The following is a 25,840-nucleotide window of genomic DNA, read 5'->3' as shown; positions in this document are numbered from 1 at the left end:
CTGTGCCCATCTTCTCACTCTCTTATTTCTAGATATCTTCAAACTACCACACGGAAAAAACCAACGTCGTCTTTTGCATATTATCCAAGTCTACATTTCCTGCAAGTACTCTCTCAACAATTCTCAATATATATATGTACACAAGTACGCATTCACTGCACAAAAAAAAAGAATAGAATTTATCTTGAATAAAAAATATCTCAAATGATAAATAAGAAAGAGTAAATTTACAAAAGAATAAATAATAAAAAAAATAAAAATATCTTGTTTATAAAATTTCAACTTCAGCTCAAATAAAAACGAACAATTTAACGCTCAGTATGACAAAAAAAAAAAAATGAATGACATCATTAAAAAAGCAGGAATCAATTCAAAGAATATAAAATGAAAATAAATCAAAGTATATTTTAAGAAAAAAAAAATTCAAAAAGTAAAGATTAAAGAGTTTTTGTAGAATTTTCTGTTGGTCAATAAGCAAACGTCCATAGTAGAAGAAGAAAATAATATGAAATATGATAAAAAATATATGAAAAAAGCCATACACTTACATAGAAAAAAAAATGAATAAAAAATATATATATATGGTCTTTGATATATTCATCTGTGTCAGTTGGCTTACGAGCCTTTTCAGGGATTTAGAGAGAGAAAGAGATTGCCCTTTGACTTGTGATATGGCATTTGAAAATAGGAAGCCCAAAAGCATCTGTAAGGTTTACAATGTATGTCGGAATTTCTAGTAATTTACTGACCTTAGTAAAAAAAAATTTAAAGATAATAATAATTTAATATATATTTAATATTATAGACATACGCATTTTGCTTTAGACAAAAGAGAGTCAAAAGCTTAATAAAAGCCTTTGATGGTTAATACCTTTCATATATATATTGTCGGCACTTTGTTCATTGAATATATTTTCTTCTATTATATGCATCGTATATATATATTTTTGACATAATACAGTTCATCAATTTGAGTGCTTTTTAACCTTTATAATTAAGCTACTTAATGAGCTCATTATCATGGCAATTTCTTTATCCATCGAGAAAATTCTAGAGAAAATATGTATTCTCTCCAGTTGCTAAATATAATAACAATAATTTCAATGTAAAATCAGTTGTCAATTTAATTAAATTATTTATGTTGTTTTGCTATTTTATTTTTTTAATTAAAATTATATATTTCAATTTTAATATTATCTGAAATTTTAATTAATAATTTATTATTTTACATTAATATTATTATACTGTTTTTTTTTTTAATTCTCAATAATTTTTAAGTAGATTTAAATTACATTATTTAAACAATTGAATTTTTTTTATGCAGGGCTAATTATTACCGAAATTCTTTGTTGAAAATTTTTTGATAAAAAATATGTTATAATATATTTTAGTCATACATGATGGTGAATTAAACTCAATCCTTACAACCTAACAATTTTGTGATAGTTATAAAGTGTAAATTGAGCTATCCAAAATTAATTAAACACAGAGATAATATAATTGAAAAGAATGTAATATAATATTTTATCGATAATTTTATAACGACAAAGTATCATATTATTAAATTTGAAATAAATGAAAAAAAAATTATACAGATAGATATATGTATATAAATTAAATGTATAAAAAAGTGAATAGAAATTGTTCAATGAATACTAAGGTATTTCGTACTTAATATCTCGTGTCTTATGTATATTTTAATACTTGGCTTCTATATTGCCTCTTCACTATCATAGCCTGAAGCTATACATGAAGCCATTCACGCATCAATAAGTTCAAAGTGAAGCACTCACTTTGAGAAGCAAGTTGTTTTTAAAGTTTATGATTATGTGTCTTTTACAGTTGCATATAATATTGAAAAATAATAATAACAACTGCGAGGCAATTAAATAAACCATATGGTTTTTTTTTTTATTTTTTTTATTTTATTAAGAGTAATTTTTTTATTTTATTTTTTTCAATTTTATTTACCCTCATTGTCATTGTCGTATTTTTTTCTTTTTTATTCATCTTGATTATCACTCTTGATAAGGATGGAAAAAAATCCTGAAGGAACAATACGAGTGGGATAAGAAAAAGAGTGAAATTTTTTTTTGATAAAAATAAAAATTGTTTGATAAAAAAAAGTAGATCGAAAAAAAGCTACTCTATGCGCTCGCGGCGCAAGCTTGAATCTCACCAGCCATGTGCTCGTTTCCACACGACTTAACCACCAAGCCTTGTGCACCAGGAGTCTTCAAGAATTTCATTCGCATTACAATGGGTCTCGATTTTTCTTCTTGGCATCAACTCACGTATGTTTTACGAATACGTACTCTCTGTACAACTGAGTTTTATTTATTTTATTCTTTTGTTCCATTCTCTCTCCCTCTTTCTATACTGTTTTTATCGTATTTTTTTATTTATTTATTTTATTTTTATGCATTTTATTTATACAGTTTTTTGAGGTGCAAAAATAGTGACAGTACTATTCTTTGTAAGTGATTCAATGACGCATTGAATTCTTGAATATTTTTATCGACATCTCATATATTTACATTTGAATATATTTTTTTTTTAACTTTAAAGTTTTTCTTATTTTTTTTTTATCATTAGAAAATTGTCAAAATAAAATTCATTTATAAATTTTTTATTTAAAAAAAAAAAAACAATTTACTACTTATTATTGGTATTTTTTGTTTTCTCTTTTAATGTCTTATTTTATATATAAATTTTTTATTTTTATTTATCATTTTCATTGGTTTTTATATATTTTATATTTTTACTTTTTTCACCTTTTAACGTCAACGTTGACGACTATGACGACGATCCGTTGCTGGCATTCTTCGGTTCCTTTCAAGCGAAAGAAATATAAAAAATAAAAAAAAAAGAGTAATGTCCTTTCAGCTCAACGGTGCCTTGGGCATTATAACCGCCTCATGGCGCACGTTTGGTCTGTGTCAATCTTGGCGCACTGTTTGTACGGGTATACCCTTTAAGTTGCTTCTTTTATTTTTTTTTTCTTTTTTGTTTTATTTTTATTTTATCCTTTGGTAGATAAAAATAAGAGTAAAACTATTTGTGGTTATGAAGAATAAAATAGATTCTATATGCTTTTTTTTTGTTTCTTTTTCTCATATATATTTTTTATTTTTTTAAATACAATTTTTCTTATCATTTCTTTCACCTGGATGATGCTGAAAATAGTTACAAACAAGATTTTTTTTTTTTATCTTTTAATATTATTTCAGCCGAGAAAATCATCAACTCAACATGCATTTAAATTATTTACCTCAACTCATTACTAGAACATTTATATATTTAGCTTTTTTCATATTTTTTTTTTTCACCTTAAATATTCTAGCATCATCAGAAACACTTTAGACACTTCAACTGTATAAGTACATGTAGACTCAAGTTGAGAAAAAAGGATAAATATATAAATATCATTTTTAAAATTTTCTTTAAACTCTCATTTACAAATTTTACGAGGTAAAATATATATTTGTTCCAGTTCACTAACTTGGAAAAAAAAAAAATAATATTATCTTATATTTTTTTAAAAAATAAAAGGGTTAAATTTTCAGTAACCACACATGTGAAAATCATATAAAGACATATATATTATCAAGCTTGAAGTTACTTGTAACCGTAAAATAGCATATTTCAAAAGATACTATAAATCTTCAACACTATTAAATCCAACTGTACTTTATACCAACGTCTTCAAAATATCATAACTCTAGCCTGATTAATATTAACCCCGTGAATATAATAATATATTTTTTAAATCAACAAAAATTATCTTACTTTACAAAAATAATAGCTAAAATAAATATTTATAAATTTATTTTTCACATAAATTTGAAATTTTATATTCCATCAAAATTCAAAAATAAATTTAAAAAACACATTCATAACAATGTCAATAAATTTATCAACAATTCTCAAACGAATAATTCGTCAATGGTCAAATGTCGACTTTCATTTAAACATTCACTCATTCAATGTTTTTTTTTTTTTTTCCTCCAACATTCCCATGTTTTTTATTTTTATTCATCATTTTTACTGTTTTCTTTTTTTATTTATCAATTTTTATTTTATACATTTGTTTATTTACGGATATTGTTTGTTTACGTGTGTCGATAGTTTGAGTAAAATACAAAATGATTTGTTTAGAATTCTATATATTTATTTTATGCAATATATATATGTGGTATGAAAAATTGGGGTGGTTTGAATAGAGGTGGACTTGTGCCTATCTAGCACGCTTTACACCCATAAATTCGCTAACTTTCCAATTTTAACGTCCATGAACACATTTATCTTTGGCCTCTCTGGCACGTCTATTTTACCACCTTTTTTTTTTTCTTTTTTTTCTCTCATTTTACCTTTACCTACATTTTCTATCCTTGTTTTTAAAATCATCCCCCCATATCCTGCCTCATTTATTCTCACTCTCATCTCCTCTTTTCTCACAATTCGATTCTAAGGATATTACATGTATAACTTGATCTCATTCTTTACTTGCAATATGCTAATTTCATTTTGTAATTTGTATAATTCAACAATCTATCACTCTACCTCATGTGCGCTACAACGACTTTGATATCGACAGATATATATTTTACTTTATCCATTTTCATTTATTTTTCATTCACCCATACATTTTTTTTCTCCTCTTTTCTTTTCATTTAACCTTTTTATTTTTAACTTTTTAGATTGAAAGACAAAAAAAAAAAAAAATGTAAAATTCATTTTCCCTTCTTTTCTTTTAACTCGCTCCATTCTTTTTTTCATTTTTTTATTGTAATCCGTTTCGTTTGAATGAAATCAAGATAACATTTTCAACTTCTTACAATGTGATTTTCTTATTGGATTGAATTTCAGTAAAATGTGACTGTTTGTATACACAGATATACAGATATATATATCATCACTGAATGAATAAATAAGTAAAGTTTTGAAAAATAGGATGAATAAAGTAAGCAAATATACCTGCAATATGTTAAAGTTTTATAGAGTAAAGTTTATTCAAGGGAGAATGTTAACAAAAAAAAAAAAAAAGTAAATAGGATAGAATTGGTGGTGGTTAAAAGAGTAAATGAAAAAAAAAAGAAAAAAAGATGAATTTTTAAGTGGGCCTCATTTTATATATAAATTATTAAAGCTTGGCTATTCGAGAACAGTACATTGCCTTGGGCTATGTTGTCCATCAGTCTCATATATTCATTCAATGTAAATTGCTGTATTGAAGCGGTTTTACCCCACACACTATTGCCTCAACTTGAACCAACGAGAGAATAAAATTTAATGGCTTCGATACTACTTTTTTTTTATATTTATTTTTATTTATTTATTTTTTTTTTTTTTTTGTGGAAGGACATGTCTGTTAACACAACCCCATGACCATTGGCACTTTTGCACAATTGTCCTGGTATTACGCTACATTTAATCAAATAATCACCATTTTTTTTCTATTTTTTTTTTTTCAATTAAAATAAAAAAAAATAACATACTCGATTTTTTTAAGCTTGCAAGCTTCTGTAAAATAAAGACTATAATGCATGAAATACACAAACGAGATATATATATTTAAAAAAAAAACTAAATACCCTTTTATTTATTTTTTAAATTCTTTTTTAAATTTTTAAATTTTTTTTCTAAAAAAAAAAAACAATTGATTTATTTTATTCTATATTTTTTAGTGCCTTATTATTGTTTGTTTTATATTTTTTTATATTTTTTTTTTTCAATTCTTTTTGTTGGTATTATCGTTTTTTTTTTCATTTTTTTTAAATATAAATTTTTTTTTTTCATATAAAAGAGGATTTAGTAAAATAGGTTTTTGAAAATGGGCAAAATTCAGTGCTATTACTGTCCAAGAGAAAAAGACCAACACTGGGCAATTGCGTTTCATTTTGGTCACGCTCGATTCAACCAAAGTTAGGAAAAGAAGTAATTAAGCGATGGATCGTACCTTGAATATCAGAGTTTCTGAATATCTCTAAATTGGTCATCGCTTGGAGAATACAAAATTCAGATTGGTTCATTCTCTTTTGCTTTTGTATAGATAAATATAAAAGCAGAGTAAAAAAAATACAGTTCATGTGCATTTGTGGTTTGAGAAAGAGTGGGTAAAAGATTTAACTATGACAAAAAGATTCAAACTGATTCGACCCACGAACTCAATTGTATTCATTCACGTTTATCTCTTTATTTTTTACACATAAAAATATAGAAAAAAAAAAATTTCAAACGCACAGACAGTCACGATTCAGCTCAAATTTTTATTTAACAATTTTTTTTCTTTGTTTTTTTATACTCAATTTATATAATTACTGCGAATATTTAATTTAATAAATTTCCATCTATTTTGATTTTTTAAAATTAATCATTGTGTTGCAAAAAAAAAAAAAATTGATAGCTCAGTAAATAAAAACAAAAAAAAATAAGTAAATAAATAAACAAATATATCTAGATAATGGCTTGAAAAAAAAAAATAAAAAGGAGGGTCGAATGAAGAAACCAGAATAAAAAACAGCAACTTATCGCTAGGATAAAAGAAATACGATGCGAATTTCAACCCTAGGCCAATCCTGATATTAATCAGGGATGACTTAAAAAGCTTCAAGATGGCTGACTTTCAAGTATACGACACAATGTCTGTGATACTGAGTGGCTTTACTATTGCAGTGAAATACAAGAGAGTACCCAATGTCGTTTGTCAGACATGCAAGTAGTTGAAGAAAGTTGTTGTCAGACAAAAAAAAATATATATATATATATATATAACTAAGTAGATAGATACGTAAAAGAGATGAAGAGAACTAGAAGAGAATAAGTAAGTAAGGTTTCTCTCACACGCTACATAACTTTTAGAATTTTAACCAACAACTTGTATGTTTGTTGATTGGTTAAGCTTTGAGTTTAACTTAAATATTTTTTCATTCAACATTAAAACATTTCATAATTATCCCAAAGGCAATACTTCTGTTTATGACATTTGATTCAAAAAAGTTAAAAAGAAAATTTTAAATCTACAAAGTAGCTTTTATTTAATGAAAAATTAATTATTTATTTTTTTAATTTAACAAATGTTTATTTAATTATATCATTATTTAATATATTAAAAAATATATTATTGTTTTTAAGGGTTTTATAGAGAGTTTAATATTTCTTTTTTTTTTTTTATTGTTTTTTTTCATAGTCGTGATTTTAAAATAAGTAACACTTGATGGATAAGAGGATTTATGTGTGACGCCATTTTGAAGTTTCGCTTGTGGCTGTCGTGTATATCTATTGTAGATACATTGCATTTTTTTTATTGTCATATATATGTAAGGATGAATATAGACTTATAGATGAAAAAATCATAAAGTTTTATCTCTCAACTGGGGAATAGGGTGAGAGTCTCAGTGTATGAGAGAATAATGTCAAGTCTCGTGAGAAAATATCCACTAGGCTTCCTTTTTTTCGTTTCGTTTCTTTATTTTTTTGATTCATCTATGCATTAAAAATTTTTTATACCTGTATTTGTAAAATTCTGAAAAATATTATATGGTAATTTAGGAAAAAAATAGTAAGAGACAAATATCATTTCTACTTTTTATTATTATTTTTTTTTTTTTATTTTCGTTTTATGTATTTTATTAAAAAAAATTGAGAGGAATATTTTTTGACGATTTATAAAAAAATTAAAAATCAAAGTGAAGTTTTCTAATGAAACTGTCAATGCTGATTGCTGTTTTTTTTTATTTTATTTTATGGAAATTTTATTTGAAGTTGACTGGTGGGTGAAAAAAAAAATACTGCAGTTGATTTTTGTTTATTTTATTTTTCCGTTATTAAATTGATATTGACCAATTTACTTCTTTCAAGTTTGGTTGAATTATTGTGGAGTATGAGTGGTAATGCGTTTCTTCAATGTGACACAACGTAGCCTATCTCAGTAAGTGGGTTAATAATGAGAGATTTTGAATTTGGCATTTATCCAAACGTTGGCAACGTGCGGGACGATAACGAACGTGGAAAAGTGTGAAAATGGGAATGGGTTTTTTGGTTTGGGGTTAAATTTTAGGGGCTGAAACTACTCGAGTGAAGGAAATGAAGCAAAGAGCTGCACACAATTAAACGACAAAAAAAAAAAAAAAAAGTTGGCCAAATAAAAAAAAAAGATAAATATTAAAATTATTAAATATTTTATTTCAATTGGCTTTTTTTCCTTTTTCTTGAATAAAGATATATAAAGTTTTTTTTATATACCAACGTAAAAAAAAAAAAAGTATCAATCATACATAAAAAATACTCTACTTTTTTCTTAAAAAACATAAAAAACATAAAATCTTTGTAATTTAAATTTAAATAAATCAGTAAAAAAGAAAGAAAAGAAAAAAAAGTATATATATTTTTCTGACGTGAAATGATTTGTATATTGAATTTTATTTTAAAAAAAAGAGAAGATGGTTTTATGAGGTATTTGATGAATTTTTCATCATTCTATTTTTTGATATAAATGTCAAATAAAAAAAATAAAAAATTTATTTGAATTATATAAAAATAAAATGTCACATTTACCAAAATCTTCAATAACTATTTAAGTCTTGATGATTTTTTTTTTTTCATCATTTTTATGTTAATAATAACGGATATTTTTAATAATCTAAATTAATAAATCATTTTACTTGCTAAAATATGTCAAATATATTAACCAAAAATATTTCAATTAATAATATATCAAATTAAATATGATTTTCAATATTCATTTAATTAAATTAAAACAATCTTAAAATAGTAATTGACATATTTAATTTCAAAAATTAATAAACCTGTATAAAATCATCTAAAATACAATTACAATTATTGACATCTATTATATAAAAACATAATTAAATAAATTACGATTGTCATTTTGTTAGAAACAAAAAAAAAAAAAAAGATCAAATCAGTTAGTTGAAACATAACCAATTTTTCAAGTTAAAACAAATAACAATTTGACACAACTATGAAAAGATTATTTAATATCCCATTAATTGTGTATTTCTGGCTGTACATGGATATCGTGAGTAAGTTTAAATACTCTAGATTTGAAAATTGATAAATAAACAAGTGCATCTACTAGTGCATCAAAAATTTAAGTCTTAAATCGAAACTCATTAACGTAACCATACAATATATATTTTCTAAAATTATCTGTTTATTTATATACAAACATACACACAATATAAACCCATTCATCAATTACTTTTACAATTCTAAAATTACTATATATACGTATATATTTATGTTTGTTTGTGTATGTATATTTTACTCGTGAATTGTATATAAATCAAGTTAATCAGAAATATACTCGACAGCCGCTTGGACTGTGTATTTCAACATGGCAAACGAGTTGGATGTGAAACGATACAAACTTAATCTAACTTGGAAGTAGATATCCATTTGATTTGACTTACTCGTTTCAAATTAACCATGTATTTTCATTTTGAAAATTTAACGTAAATTACTTGAACTTTAAAATTGTCATTAAAACTATAAAATCAAAATCATTAAAGTATTATTTTAAAATTATAATTTATTTATATATTCAATCAACTATAAAAATATATTATATACAATTTTTTTATTTATTTATTAAAATTATTGGGATGGCTATCAAATCAACTCTCTTAAATTTTGAATTTTGAATGATGCAATTTCCGTCGCTATCCAGCAGCCACCCGGTTTCGATCAATTTCCTATGATATGAACCGTAGAAATGCAACACAGTGTGTTAAGCTTTCGTATATACATGTATAATATATATATACAAATACAATATATACATATAGATATCAAACTGTAGAATACCTTCTGGGTTAGCCATATCGCTTGATCCAATCTGCTCCCTCTCTCTCTCTCCCTCCCCTAATTCAATATATATATACAATATCATCTTCTCTCAACTTTATATTACACAAACATAAACTTAACCTTACATGTATACAAACCACTAATACATATGTCAATGCATTATATATATATTTCACATATACATATCGATATTAAATTTAATTCAATTCAATATTCAATGAAATTTACGAAAATTCAATGTGAACAATTTCATTTTCTCACGTATTGTGTTTTCATATGTATGCTATGGATATTTATGCTTTTTTTTTTTTCTCTTTTTCTTTTTCTTTATCACAATTTTATTCTTGTGCAAGTCGTTGTAACTTCATAGCAATAAAATAATATATTAGCAAGTAAAATAACTATGTTAGATTACAGAAAAAAAAACTTGGCTTTCTTGATTATTTATTTAATTTTTTTAATACTATTATATTAAAAAATAATATGACGGGTAAATTAATAATTCTGTTAAATTATAAAATTAAATTTACAAGCTTCGTAATTTAGTCAATTATTCAATTTGGATTTGTTGATAACTCAAAGGCGTTAATTATGAAGATGTTCACTCCTTTTTTTTTTTTTTAATTACATTAAAATAAAATGTAATTACGTCTTAGTTTTTTTTATTTTTATCTTGAAATATGGAAAAAAACATATATAGAATTGAAGGAATAAAAAAAAGTATATTTTTTTACTTTAAATAAAGTTTTTATGAAATGTATTATTATCGGTTAGATATTATGAATGGACTTTTGACCTGTATTAAATAGTAATAGAATTTTTTAATGACAGCGTTTTTAGTCTTATCAATTATTGATAGTGATTAAAAATTTACATATATATATTGAAACTAAAACAAAGTTTTTTAATAGCCTTAAATTTTACCTGTAGAATAATTTATATGTTATTTGAATTAAATCTTTGGAAAATCGAAAATTTTAGGATTTATAAATTTATAAAAAAAAATCTCACTTATTCAATACTTTTTAAATGTACAAATGGATTCCATTTTTGAATGTAAACGTATAAGTATTGGGTATTTTATATTTATAGGATATTATTGGTTTAAAGTCTTATTGTAAAAATATATTTTTTATATATATTCAAATGGATTTCTCAAGTAAAATATATACACTTTATAATATAATACTCGATACTGAATTTATTATGTTAAATTATATAAATTTAATATTCGACAGGATTAGTATTTGTAATATATATTTTATATATTGACTTGACAGAACAGCTTTTACAAAGTTTTTACTTGTATGATTAAAAATACGAAAACTGTTAATTCAGTTGTCCAACACATGGCTTTTGTATACTTGGGCAAAATTTTAGTTTAACCTGACTATAAAGTACATCTACATAATCCCAAAAGTTTACAAACCTACTTACATGAACCTAACATTATATAACCTAATAATATTAAACCAAGATTGATGAAAAAAGAAATTTAAAAAAAAATCCTTTTTCGTGTTTATTAATCTAAAACAATTTGAAAAAAAAATTTATTACATAGTTTAGTAAGTTTAAAAAGAAAAATATATATTTATTTCTTCTTTAACAGCTTAAAATCTCTTTTAACAAAAATAATTAACAGTTAAAAAGTTGAATATCATAATTGTTATTTACATTTTAATTTATAAATTTTCGAAAAACAAATATTAATCATAAATTTTTCGTTTGTAATTATAAATGTTTCATTAAATGTTTTAATAAATCCATGACAATTATAGAAGAAAAAAAAAAATAGGTAACAATTTGAATATAAATAAATAGCTATTTTGGTTGTTGAACATGATGTAGAATTTTTAAAATAAAATAATATGAAATTTCCCGATAGACTGGCATTGCTGCAACTGTGGGGGAATAAATTGTGGATTGGGATTTATAACAGTATGTTTTGTCATCATCAAAATGACTTGTCACGTATATATATAAATCTACAAAATTGATGGTTCAATTTACTCTACGTTTTGATGATTGTCATAAATCTTTTTTTTATTTTTTTTTTCCATTTCTTTTTTTTGTCCAAACATATGTTATTTTCTCATCATCAATAAATTTCATATTTTAACAATTTTATTATTATTTGATTACAGGTAGCGTTGAGCCATGGAAAAAAAGTGAAAAAAGTGCTGAAATTGGTAGTGAAGTTGAATTACCATGTATATTAAAAAGTCCAAGATGTGGTGGTCTACACAGTATTAAATGGTATCGTGGTCCTCAGAGAATTTTTATATTCAGTGAAAGTTCTGGTACAACACGTGGTATTAATGATCTTGCTGGTAGATCGTCAATGAATTATGATGCAAATGCAACAAAAACATTTTTAAAAATTGAAAATTTACGTATTGAAGATGAGGGTTTATATAAATGTGAAGCAACATATCATGCTGTCAATCGTGAATGCAATAATGTACAACACATCACTCTAAATGTCACAAGTAAGTATTACAAATATAATATTAATTTTAGAATTAATTTATCTGTCAAAAAAATATCAAAACTTTCAACTGCATATACAATTCGTTATCAGTATTATTTTTAATTGAAAAAAAAATAAAAAAAAAAAAACAAGTAAATATATTTATAAAGTTTTTATAAATAAAATAATAATAAAGTAAATTTAATAAATTTAATTAAAATTTATTTATTAAAAGTTTAATATAAATATGAGATAAAAAACAAAATATATATTAAAATAAATAAATAATTCTGATATACAATTAATTATACTGAAAAGCTCTCAAATGCAGTCGCGTCGTGTCAACTAAAACCACCAACTGCAGGTGAATATCGAGTGTCTTTGAAAGTCGCGTTGTGTGAAACGAACTGAATTTTCAGTACGGATTGAAGGCAAACGGTGCACCGATTGAAATCAGTGCAAGTGAGATAGCAAGTGAACAAAAAAAGCTTCTATAAAATAAAGAAAAGAAAGATAAAATGAGATAAAAAAAAAAAATACGATTGAGAAAGAGACGGTGTATAAACGAAGAAAATAAAGAAAAAAAAAAAAAAAGAGGAAATAAAATAAATTACCGTCGCAAGCACAAGTAGTTTCAATTCGGGTCAAGGGCCTTAATTTTCGTGGGTTACGGGTAAACTTACAAAATTGGAGTTGGTTAGATTGCCTCTCCCACTTGACTCCAAATCGACACTGTGATGAAAAAAAAAAAAGTAAAAAAAATCTGATAAAAAATAAAAAAATTAAAAAAAATTAAATTGAAATAACAAATATATATATATATGAAATAACAAGAAAGATAACATTAAATAGATGGAAGTTAAAAGGTTAGAAAAAAAAGGTAGAGAATAAAAAATAGCCTTAAAAAAAAATTAAATAAAAAAGAGGCATTTTAAGGAAGGAAAAATGGGTAGCTTAAAAATAAAAAAATAGAAATTCAAAAAATACAAAAAAAAAGAAAAGAAAAGGTGTTAGATAAAATCTTAAAAGTCATTTAAAAAAGCTCACGAAATACAGTCTTTTGTTGGTGTGCTATATAGAGGTGACATGTCGCGGATCCATTAGTTACCCAGATCTTCTGGCAGGCACTCACGATGGCACACCCAAGTATCACGATACCAAAACCCTATTGTATATCTGCAACCTTGCATACACGACTCTTGACAGTTGTACGAGCCTCTTGTGCAACTGCGACAAGACACCATGTGACACACGTTGTACCAAAATGATACACACACACAAATACCAAGAAACACTTTAGACTAAATTTTATTTATTTTTTTATTTTTTCAACACTTGTTATCACAATTTTAGTATAAATTAAATTTTAAAACAAAACTAAAACTGATATAAATTCATTTTTTTATTATGTCATTTTTTTTTTTATTTGAAAAAGAAAAAATAATATTTTTCAAATAGAAAATTGTTGGAGAGCTTGCAATTTTGACTTAGATTATTTATTTTTTTTTTTTTTTTTTTTTTTTTTTTTGTATATAAATTTATTTTTTTTTATGTCATTGTTTATATTTTTACATACAAGTTATGATCATACTTTTTTTTATTACTATTATATAGTTTCTTTATAGTTTTGTCTGTTTTCACACTTAACGTATTTTTATTTTACTTTTTTAAATATTATTCAAGCTATTTTTTTATCGTTTAAACATCTTTATTGTCCTTTCAGTTTATTCATATCATTTTTTTTTTTTTAAATTATTTATTGTAACTTTATATTTTACTTAATATCAACAGTCTTTAATTTTTATTCGACAAATATCGTTACTCAAAGTAATAAAAAAAAATATATGAAAATAAAAATGACATGAAAAAAAGAAAAACATATTTCCAATAATTGAGAAATTAAAATCAAGATTACATTTTTCTCATAAAAAATAAAATACTTATATACATATATAAATAAAAAAGTATTTTTTAATGGAATTTTATTTTTACTTTTGTTCATTTTCCAACAAGTATAAAATCCAGTTTGACAGAATTCATTTGGATTGAAAATTGTTTGTCATTGATGACATCGATGACTCTGTGTATACTAAATTTCAAAATGAAAAACGTACTCGGTTGCTTTCCAGCTTGATTATATCGCTTCGCAATGTAGATTGAGTGATACAACACAGACAAAATTATCAGCATACATACAAAATTTTATCCACAACGTAACAAACGACACATGAATTTACTGAAAAGTCTATACAGATATATACAAATATATACAAATATATATGAGTTAAAACTCTTGTAAATGTATTTTTGTCTGTCTGTATGATAGCTTGGACTGTGTATTTTACCCGGGATTTTAAGCTCCATCTAGAATTACGAGCCTGTCACTTTTTCTCACCCACTATCAATTCTATTTCCTTCTCTTTTTCTCTACCAATTTTTTATTTTATTTTTCGTAGCTTACTGCAGTACTGAGAATTTTTTCGAGGTTAAATCAAACAAAATAAGCAAAAAAAAATTGTATTTTAACTGAATGTGTCCAATACATGCGAGCCAGTAAATGAAAAAAATTTCAACTAAAAAAAAAATAATAATCACAACAATAGCCAACAACAACAACTAGCAAATGAATATATGTATAAAGTAAGTTTATACATGTCTGACTTTGTATTTCCATGTTTACCGGATAGATTGTAAAATCGTTCTTCCATTTTTACAGATTGTCAGTAGAAATACGTATAAACAGTCAGCCATGAAAATAAATACACAGTCATTCAAAATTTTATCGTAGACTTATAATTTTTACTGCGTTCATTGTAATATTATTTGTTTATTTTTAATAACCGTCAGTAGAAATACGTATGAATAGTCAGCCGTAAAAAAAATATATAAACAATTCGTATTATCATTTAAAGTCTGACTTAATATTTATTATTTCTACTGTGTTGATTCAAGAAATTACTTGTTCTACTTTTCAAGTATATAAAAGAACATTTTTTAGATTTAACGTAGTCAGAATTTGTATTGACATAGTACTGCTTAAATTGCAGTATCATTTTTCTGTTCATTTATACTTATTATCAGTAGACATACGTAGCAATAGTCAGACATGAAAATACAACCAGTAAATTTATCGTCATTTAAAATCTGATTTTATATTTATACTGCTAATAATTTTTTACTGTTTATTGTAAAAATTACATTCCATTTATATGAACAGTGTATTAAATATAAAATCACTTGTTTATATCGTATCAGTAAAAAAACATATAAATAGTCAGACATAAAAAATATTTTTCTATTTATTTAAATTAATTTCATAAAACGTCAATGCACAGTAACAAGATAGCTGAATAATCCTCAAGCTTTTATATTATTATAAAAGTCTTAATTCCAAAAAAAAAAAAAAAAAAAAAGCCATTACATTGACAAATGATTTTTTATATTTACGTAGATTTTTTTTTTTTTTTACATTTAAAAATGTTAACAGTGCAAGTCGGATCTTCTATGTATTCAAAATTAAAATACTTATGTTTAGCATGATTAATAGTAAAGAGGCTTATGTCCGATATTAATTTAAATAAATGTTAACGCTATGAAAAAAAAAAAATCCTATATTAAAATAAATTTTATAATTTATTTTTTATGTATGAATGAGCTGTTGAAATTTTATATGTTGGTTAATCTTGGTAGAAAATTGTTGTAGCATGAGATATATAGAGGTGTAGTGGAGGGTATATGGAGTAAAGGGGTTAAAAAGAAAAATGTGAAGTTAAGGGACGGTAAGTAGAGATCAGATAATCCGCTCATGAAACGCGGCAACAAAGTTTGCGTTGGCAGTTATAGTTGTACGAATTTTATCGGAGATTTCATTGGTCTGATTGGTCGAGTTACGTTAGACATTCGATTGTCTATATGCGATTGGTTTATTTATTTTTTTTTTTTTTTATTCTTTTCAAACTTTTTTAACTCTTCTTTAGTCATATTTCTTCTTTTATTACTTTTATATATTTTTTTTTTATTTTTATTCACTTCTAATACTGTGATTTTCATAATAAGAAGTCAACTTGAGTTTAACTATTTTTTTCTCGATATATTTTTTTTGTTTTTTTATTCTTTCTTTTGTTCATTCAATCCATCATTATTAAAAGATGCTTTCCTGTAATATTGCAATGACTTAATGAAAAAAAAAAAAGTATATGCGTTATGAAGAATAAATTTTTTTCATATTTTTATTTGTCACTTTTTTTAATTTGAAGAAGAATTTAAAATATCGGAAAAGTCATTTTTAGGAAGTGAGGGTTGAAGGGAAAAATTCATATGATATAATCGTGAAAAGAAGAATTTAATTTCACGCTTCTACGAAAAAACCAAACGATTTTAAGAGCATATTTTAGGGTTGATATTGTGATGCTGGTCGTTCGTAATATTCTTATTATCGTTACGACACTCGTCTCGTGGCAAATGAGGGTGTGCAATGAAAAGTAAGATGAAAAATTTAAAATAAGAAAGAGATGATAGATATTGTTCAAAATTAAAAATAGAAGATAATTTTATTGTCAATATATATATATAGCAAAAGAGAGAGAGAGAGAGTAAAAGTTGTTACAAAGTCGACCACAAGCAGTTGGCTTTACCTTTTCCTACAAAACCACCATTATACTCCTTCATTTTACATTCGTTCTTACAGTGTGACATTTGCAGTTTGTAATTGCGAATGCGTTACCACTGGCAACTATTACCAATTCCAGTTTGACTTGTTAAAATTCTGGGTATATTGGTCTACTGGTATGTGTGCAGACAGACAATCTCTTTGTTCGATTTTGCAAGTACGACTATTTGAATTTAAATCGCTAAATACGACTAGATTATTAAACTTTGATTCAACTATATCTATATGTACTTTTTTGATTGATTTTATTTTTATTCAAAAAAAAAAAATTAAATTAAACAATTGTTTGTTTTTTTTAATTATTTTAATTATCTCAAAATTTTAATGATTTTGTTGAAGTAGAAATTTGTCTTTTAATAAAATATATACACTATATTGTTTTTGTATGATGGAAAACTTAATTTAAATGAGTACATGTTATTGTAATTGTTACAGAATTAAGATTAAGTTTATCAATTGTTATAATTCTATGTTCTGTAACATAAAGTTTGAGAAACTTTACTTACAAGTTTTCCCAATGTACTATAACTAATTGAGAACTCATTCACAAACCGATGTTCATAATACAAATCTTAAAATTTCGATTATATTCAAATATAATTTCTCAACAGAAAATCAACAATAAATTTTAATTAATTTTATTTATTGAAAATATTTTTTTATTATTTAAAATTATAATACTAAAAAATTTATATCAGCAAACTTTTTTTATAACTTTTTTTTTATTTTTCTACGTTGTAAAAATGTTATTTTATTTTTCTCAGCTATGAAAATATATTTTTTTTAATTTTCAAAACTTAGATACTCGATGCAACATGTATATTTTTTTTTTTTTTTTCATTTTTATAACCATACAATCACATTTACAACCGACAACAAACTCCCAAGTATTTTGTGGTCGAATAAAGAAAATATTTATGTATTATTTTTTTTTTTTTTTCATTCAACGATACTTAACGTAACTATTAGGCAATATATGACAAAAAAACGTAAAGTATTTTTACCATCTGGAAAAAGCTCTTTATGGTGCATTCAAAAGTTTCATTTTTTTTTTTTTTTTTTTTTCAACTTTTCTTATGTTTTTTTTTTCTCCCCACTGCTATATATATATAATTTATTTTTTTCTTCATTTTTTTATTTTTCCTATCCATGCTAAAGTTCTCTCTTTGAAATGAATGTTCTTTTCAAAGTTTTGCAACGTGAAAAGTGCCGTTAAGGAGACGAGTTCCTATATACTTTTCAAAAATAAAAAAAAAAATATAAAAAAATTTACGCAAGGATCAAGCAACGATAGATGCTTTCAAATATTCTTGTAGAAGTTTTACTAAAATAAAAAGAAATAATTTTAATTTTTTTTTATTTTTTATCATTACTTTATCAAATAATAATTATATATAAATTTTTCTAAATTTCTCTTTATTCTATCGTTGTAAATAATTTTTAATCTCATCAAATTTATGATAAATTATTATTCTTTTATTTAAAATTCGTAAAAGCTCATTAGTATAGCCAGCAGCATCATCGACTCATCAATTTTATTACAGTATCTACATAAATATATATATATCCACATAAACTCCGACAATGAATTGTGATTTATGTGCGTATATTATTACCAAAGTAGTGGGCGTTAGAGGGGGTGTAAATGTGGGTGGACCAAAGAGATGTAGATAGGGTGGTTTTAGATACAGATACCTGTAGCCCGGTATGCAAGAACGAGGTTTACGGTCAGGTAGAGTAATTTGATCGGCTAATGGATCGTATATACGGTGACCAATAAATCATACAACCAAACGATCCCAAATACTTGACGCTGCCACCCTATTTTCACACAAATATATACATATATTTTTCATTTTTTTTTTTATACAACAAAAAACTACCCCATCATCAACAACTGGCACTCACAATTTTATAGCAATTTTTTATATATATTTATAAATATATATACCTACATCCATTAAAAATAGAGAATAGAAAAAAAAACAAAATTTAAATAATATTTTTTCTATTTTATTACAAATAATAATTGCTATTTTTTTTAATTTAAAGTATAATATTTTTTAATAACAGAAATGCATTTTATACGAAAAAAATTTGATAGATGAATGAACAAATTTAAAATACTTGATGACTATATTTTTCGATACATCAAAAAAAAAAAAAAAACGAGTGGTGTCATGTAAATTTTTTTATTTTTAATTTATTTGTATATTTATTTTCTTCTTCCTTTTTCAATTGTGTTTGTCAAAGTCAGACTACCAATTTTGGCAGTAAAAAAAAATCATATAGAACGGAGATAAAAGATAAATAAAAAAAAAAAAAAATAACATTACAATTGTCATATAGATGTACAGGGTGTGTGTATACGTAATGCCTATAGAGTTGAGTACTGGGTGACGCCCCAACTGTAATAATAATAATAACAATGATAATAATATATAGTACGAGTCAGAACGTTTCCAGCAGGCGCAAGGAAGTCTGGCTTATTGAAAAGTTTATTCATATTCAAAACTTTATTCCGTAATTTCCACCAGTACCGCCTTCTTTCGCGCACTTTTTACTTCCCTTTTTATTTTTATTTTTTATTTTTATCCATTTTATATTATTTTTATATATATTTGCTTTTTTTTTTATTATTATTTCATTTTAAATAAGCTTGCAGTCACATTTGTGCGCAAGTGAAGGAAAAAAATAAAAAAAGTAAAATTAAAAATCACAGTTCATGTGCACAATCAATTTTATAAAATGACAGATAAATTTATTGTTTTCTTCAGTGATATGACGATGAAAAAAAAAAAATAATAATTCTCTATAAAAATGAATGGAATATATTTTTCAATTTTCATTTTAATTTATTTTTTATTATTTTATTTTTGAAAATTTGATTGACTTTTAATATAATGTTTTTTTTTTTTTTGTTTTTAGTAAAACCGAAATTCATACGAGTAACAGAAGAGGATGGGATGATGAACCTGACATCGGGTACAGTGTTGGGTCCAATGAACGAGGGTACAATGATAATGCTAAACTGTGAGAGCGACGAGGGTAAGCCAGTACCAACTGTCGAGTGGTACAAAGGGGATCAACGTTTAAAGGGTGAGTAAAATGTAATTAAAATGTTATTTTAGCAATATCAAATATCTCAAGATACATATACTCCAAACTACATACTCTCAAATTACATACATAATTTTATATATATATACATATATACATAGAAAAATCTTTATATACAATGACAATAAACCTAAATAAGTATGCAAAGGAAAATTTTGTTTTAACTTGATATCATACTACTTATAAAGTTTCAACAAATATTATTACACTTAACACTTATATATCTATATACATACAAATTACAGACCATAATAAATATCAAAGTCTTATATACTAGTCATAACTTATAATGTCATCACTTGAGATGAAAAAAAAAAAAAAATAATAAATAAATAAATAAACCTATCAAGTGTAAAAAAAAATTTTTTAAAAAGACTTGTGATATAAATAAAATAAAAAAAAATATATAGTTATAAATTCTTAGGATAAAAAGTTGTGAAAATAATATTAATAATAATAATAAAAAAATATAAAAATATAAAAAAAAAAAAAAAAAACTTCACAGTATAGTAGAACACTTTATGTCCAACGGACCAATTCCAGGGACGTAGCAGATGTAAAAGATTTATGCTTAGTTTCACTCCTCACCCTTTTCTTTAACTTTTTCATCTGCCTCTTTCTCTTCATAGACTATTTTACTACCACTACTACTATTACTACCACTACCATTTTTATATTTGAACACCACCCACATATACCTCCTGCCAAGTTTGCTACACTCACTATACATTGTAGTCGTAAAAGCCCTCTGAAATCCCCAAAACGACTGGCTGGGTGTTACTCGAGAAAACGTTACCAACTACGACCTATTGTAATCTACGATATACTTTTCTCTTGTGTATTGTATCTACATATATATAAAATTCAATTGTTAAAATTTGATATTTATTTATTCGTTAAATTTATTAATAAAAAAATAATAATAAATAAATTATTTATATACTTGAGATGTTCTCATTAATGCTTTATTTAATTGACAAGACAAACGTGCTTCAAGTAATATTTTACAGTAAAATTTATTATAAATTAAATTACGACAAGTATACCCATTTAATCTATTCAGTAAATAAGTTTTCTTAATAATAATTTAACTATTTCGTATAAAATAACTATACATCTTGAATCTCAATCGTACTTGTATATAAAATTTATTTTATTTTATTTTTTTTTATTTATCAAAAGACAGATAAAGTTATACAAATTAAGATAAACTTATTTTTAATGAATTACACTTCATTTGTACTTTATCTGTAAAAGTACTCTTCAATAATTCAAAAAGCTGTGAAATTTGCCACTAGATTTATTTTTTATTTTCTATTAATTTTAAAAGTTTAAATTTGCTTTTCATTCAAGCCTTTGATCTTGCTAGTTAAGTTAATTTATTATAATCAGTTTAAAAAAAAAGAAAAATAAATTAATAAAAAATACTTTTAGATTTTATATAATATAAAGTATTTTTTTTTTTGTCAACTTGTCGGTGGGTTGAACCATTTGTCTAGATCAAAAGTACTATTAATCATGTAGAATTCATTTTGACTTAAGACCCTTTTATATATCTTAATTTATATTTTTCTTTTTCATTCAATAAAAATAGAACAAATATATATACTTGTTGTGTTGTTTTTATTTTTTAGCAATTGGATCAACTAAGGTACATGAAACTGGTATTGGAAGTGGAAGTAGTGTACTACAATTACAGGTCAGCCGAAACGAATTAGGCGCCACTTTTGTCTGCAAAGTCAGCAGTCCAGCCCTAACTGAACCCCTCACCACCGACATCGGTCTTGACGTTCATGGTGAGTGATTTAACCGTTGTTGAATTTAGCTGAATACTGGAAAACTACGTAAAGACTTTTTTTTTTTTTTTAATATATATATAACCCTATAAAAAAAAAAAAATACAGAAAGAGGGAAAAAACTAAAGGTAAAATAATAAAAAAAAAAAAATATTTATAACAAGGGGGTATAGAACAGTGTTGAAAATTTAAAAGAATATACGATATTGCAGTGTAGAAAATTGTGTTTCTATTTTTGTATTTTTCTTAACGATGGAACAATGGAGAACACCTGGAGTTTGCCTTCAAGTATCGTTTTAGCATCAAATGGGGGTGATTTTTTTTTTTTTTTTTTTTTATTTTAAACACGATATTGTATACGTAACACGAAAGGTATATTATGCCAAATAAAAAAAAAAAAAAAAAGGGCAAAAATAACTTGACAAGATTTCCAAGATAAAAGTAAACTGCCATCAGTAAAGCAGATTTTTCATTGTTGTGTGTATATAAATACACAGATAAAAAGAAGAAATAATAATAAAAAAAAAAATCAAGTGGATTCCGGGATATGAAAAAAACTTGTTTTTATATAACCACACACGTAGCTACATTTATTCCTAATCCAAGTAACATATTTTACTTTTGTATGTATTATGTATATAGTTGGGTATGCGTATATGTTATATGTGATATGCTGAAGTTAAAATATTTGAAACATCCTGGATGATATATTCGCGAAGAAAAATGTTCAAGATAAAGCGAGAAAATCATGCTATTTAATACGACATTTATGTCTCATATAAAATATCACATTAATGAAATTTTTAAAATGCATTTTTAGCATACTAATTTTATTTTTTTTTTTCGATCCTAAATTAGTTAATTTTATTTTAAAGTTTTTTTTTTTTTAAATATTGATATACTTGAAAGTTACTATTATAAATTTTTAAATTCTCTGTAAAATTTTTATTTTTTATGAATTTTTTTTTTTTAATTAAGTCTCTTGGTTGTATGTATTTTATAAAAATATTTATATGTTAAAAGTTAAGTGTTAATTACGTGAATAAATGAACAGTAATATCAAGTTTTAAAAAAAAAATTTTTTCACTTTTTTTATAATCGTTTATGCATGTACTCAAGATTTTTGAATAATAAAATATTATGTGCGTAAGAAATTAGAGGAAAAGAGATGAAAATTTAAAGGAAAAAAAATATATAAAATAAAATAAATACAGAGTTTGTAATCTCAGTTGCAGGAAAGCTAGGTAAAAATACCCTTTCCCTCTCGTTAAACGATAATACGGAAGATATGAAACGTTTCGTTCGTGGCTAGAATACATTAAACAAGTCCACTGGGTATTTGGATTTTTTTTTTTTTCTCCTACTCGTCTAGAAGCAAGATGAAGAAAAAAAAATATATATATAACAAATATAGAAGGAAAAAGACGAGGTATAAGATTGTTGAAAAAAAAAAAAAATTTTTTTCGCTGATGGCGCACACGTTGAAAGCTTACCGAAAAAATCTCAACGTTGTTGTTACACCATAGACAATTTTTTTATTTCATTTTATTTATTCTTCTTCATCCACTTAAGTTTCCCACATATTCCTTATTTTTATATTTTTTTTTTCTCTGTATTTTCATCTACGTTTCTTCAATAAAATAAAAATAAATAAAGACAAATAAACACATATTATTTGTTAAATTTTATTATATTTTTATTTCATTTATTTAGTTTCTTTTAAAATGTAAATTTTTAAGTTTCAATATATATACATAATATAATTTATAAACAATACTATTTGTTAAGTCGTAACATGTATGTCAACCATGTATATATGTGAGTGTGTTGGAAGAAGAACAAGTTTGGTTTTGGCTTGCTCATTCATCTCTATCAGGACATTAAACCGTTACGGTCTGTCCAACTTGAGCTCTTGGGGAAACATGAAATGGTGCAAATACGTATGTTCTAATGTTCAACTGTTGTTAATTTACAAAGGGAAATATACATATAATTGAAGTACATATAGTTGAATTGACTGATAAAGTTCATTGACGTTTATTTATGTTAATGCTTGATGAAAGAAAATATACAGAAACGAATTATAAAAAAAAAAAAAAAAAACCATCAATGAAATGAACGTTAATGAGCTTATGTTATTTTATTTAAATATAATCCTTTTGGTTTTTACATTGATGATGATATTTTAACTTGTTATTTTGATGCTAATACTCTTGTTTCATTGGCATTTTTTTTATTTTATTTTTTTTTAGTTCGACCACTGAAAATGGATGTCAAGGGTGTGGTTGGACATGTGGTTAGTGGTACGAAAATTCTACTTGAATGTAAAGTAAGTGCAGCTAGACCACCAGCCAATGTAACATGGTACAATGCAACTCAACTACTCGCTGATGATAATGAACGATTTGAAATGTTTGAAACAAAAATTGACGACAATGTGAGTATTCAAAAATTATTTGAAAAATTTTAAATATCGTTTTTTTTTTTTTTAATTAAAATTTAATATAATATTTATTTTTAAATTATTAACATTTAATCTTATTTATTTTTAATTTACTACAAAATTATTCACTTTAATCAGTTTATTTATTTTCAATTTAATTAATTTTTTTTTTGTTAATATTTGAATATATTTATTACAGTATGTGAAATTACAATTATTTCATGTATAAATTTTTCAATTAAATTAAAATTTCAATATCACAATTAATTAATTATAAAAAAAAACATTCAATTTTGTTAAATTAATATAAATTAATACAACCAATTTAATAATAAATAACAGTAATTAACAATTAGTTGAAAGAGAAAAAAGAATTGTTTATAAAATAAATTAATAAATAAAAATTTAAAGTACATAATTTAAGTCAATTTAATTACATGTTTGTACATGTCAAACAAATCCTATGTAAATGTATAAATAACAAAAAATATTAATTATACACGTGAAATAAAAAAATAAAAAATTGTGTCTGACATTTATTGACTTGTACTACTTGAATATACAACACGCTAATTTTTCATCGCGCAATCTTTATTTTTATTATATAAAAAATACTTGAATTTCCAAATTAAGTAGTACAAGTCAACGAGTGTCAGACCCAAAACTTTATCGAAACAAATTACCAAAAAAACTAAATAAAAAAATGAACAATAATTATTATACAAATTTTTAAATACTACTCATTAATTTGTGTAAATCATTGTGATAAAATAACATTAGAATCAAACAAACGATCATTAATATTTAATCAATAATTTATCATACATGATGAATACTCAATAATGTGTTTATATAAAATATCTACACTGGATTATTTAATATTTACTGTATTTCTCAGTACCTCATTTATTGAACGCACAAATTAGCTTTGTTTGTCAAGTGTATAATTAAGCGGTGATCAGTTCGAAGAGGGACTATACTGTATCCAGTTAGCTACACACCAACCGTAACCTCTTTCTGCTACATAAACCCGCACAAATTCACATCTATGATAATAATGAGAATGTGCCTATTATCGGCTAGTTATACTATAACAATACCATCATCAACCACCGCATGAAAATATCATTTTACCATTCAACTCTAAAATTCTTTTGTCTATTTTTAAATTCCAATTTTTTCTCAAAATTTATGCATTGATTTTTTTACGTTTCTTTATCAAGCTTTCTTCCTCTAATGTTTAAAAAAAAAAAAACACACTCTTTTTTTTTTGTTGAGAAAAAGAAAAAGCTCATTGAGTAAATATTTAAAATATCTTTCTGTTTATTAACTTGATTTTTTATTGTTATGAAAAACCACAAGCTCCACAGTGATATATCTATGTTAAAATTTGGTTTTTGTGTTTTACATATGTCCATTCAATTGATATCATCCACCACATACAATTCATCGTTATATGTAAATATAACATTACCAAAATTCAGGGGTTATCGTGGTTGAAATACAACTAC

The 25,840-nt window shown here is 24.4% G+C and overlaps 1 protein-coding gene across 6 annotated transcripts in view; it reads left to right on the top strand.

Annotated features, from left to right (window-relative positions):
• Window positions 1–25,840, top strand: part of LOC122857956 (hemicentin-1) — a 62,819-nt gene that overhangs the window by 18,835 nt on the left and 18,144 nt on the right. For 5 of the 6 annotated variants that reach the window (XR_006374269.1, XM_044160528.1, XM_044160532.1 and 2 more), the window contains exons 2-5: window positions 11,976–12,320; window positions 19,899–20,069; window positions 21,725–21,886; window positions 24,139–24,323. Coding sequence is in view for 5 of the 6 variants with exons in the window: in XM_044160528.1 (XP_044016463.1) it covers window positions 11,976–12,320; window positions 19,899–20,069; window positions 21,725–21,886; window positions 24,139–24,323 (863 nt within the window). In the remaining variant the exon portion in view is untranslated. Of the gene's footprint in view, window positions 1–8,971; window positions 9,045–11,975; window positions 12,321–19,898; window positions 20,070–21,724; window positions 21,887–24,138; window positions 24,324–25,840 lie in introns of those variants that run through there. The other variant, XM_044160529.1, reaches the window with a different exon arrangement.

The sequence above is a fragment of the Aphidius gifuensis genome, linkage group LG5 (assembly GCF_014905175.1).
Source record: "Aphidius gifuensis isolate YNYX2018 linkage group LG5, ASM1490517v1, whole genome shotgun sequence".
NCBI classification, from domain to species: Eukaryota; Metazoa; Arthropoda; class Insecta; order Hymenoptera; family Braconidae; genus Aphidius; species Aphidius gifuensis.
Note: the sequence above shows the minus strand (reverse complement) of the source record. Positions and strands in the feature narration are given on the sequence as shown.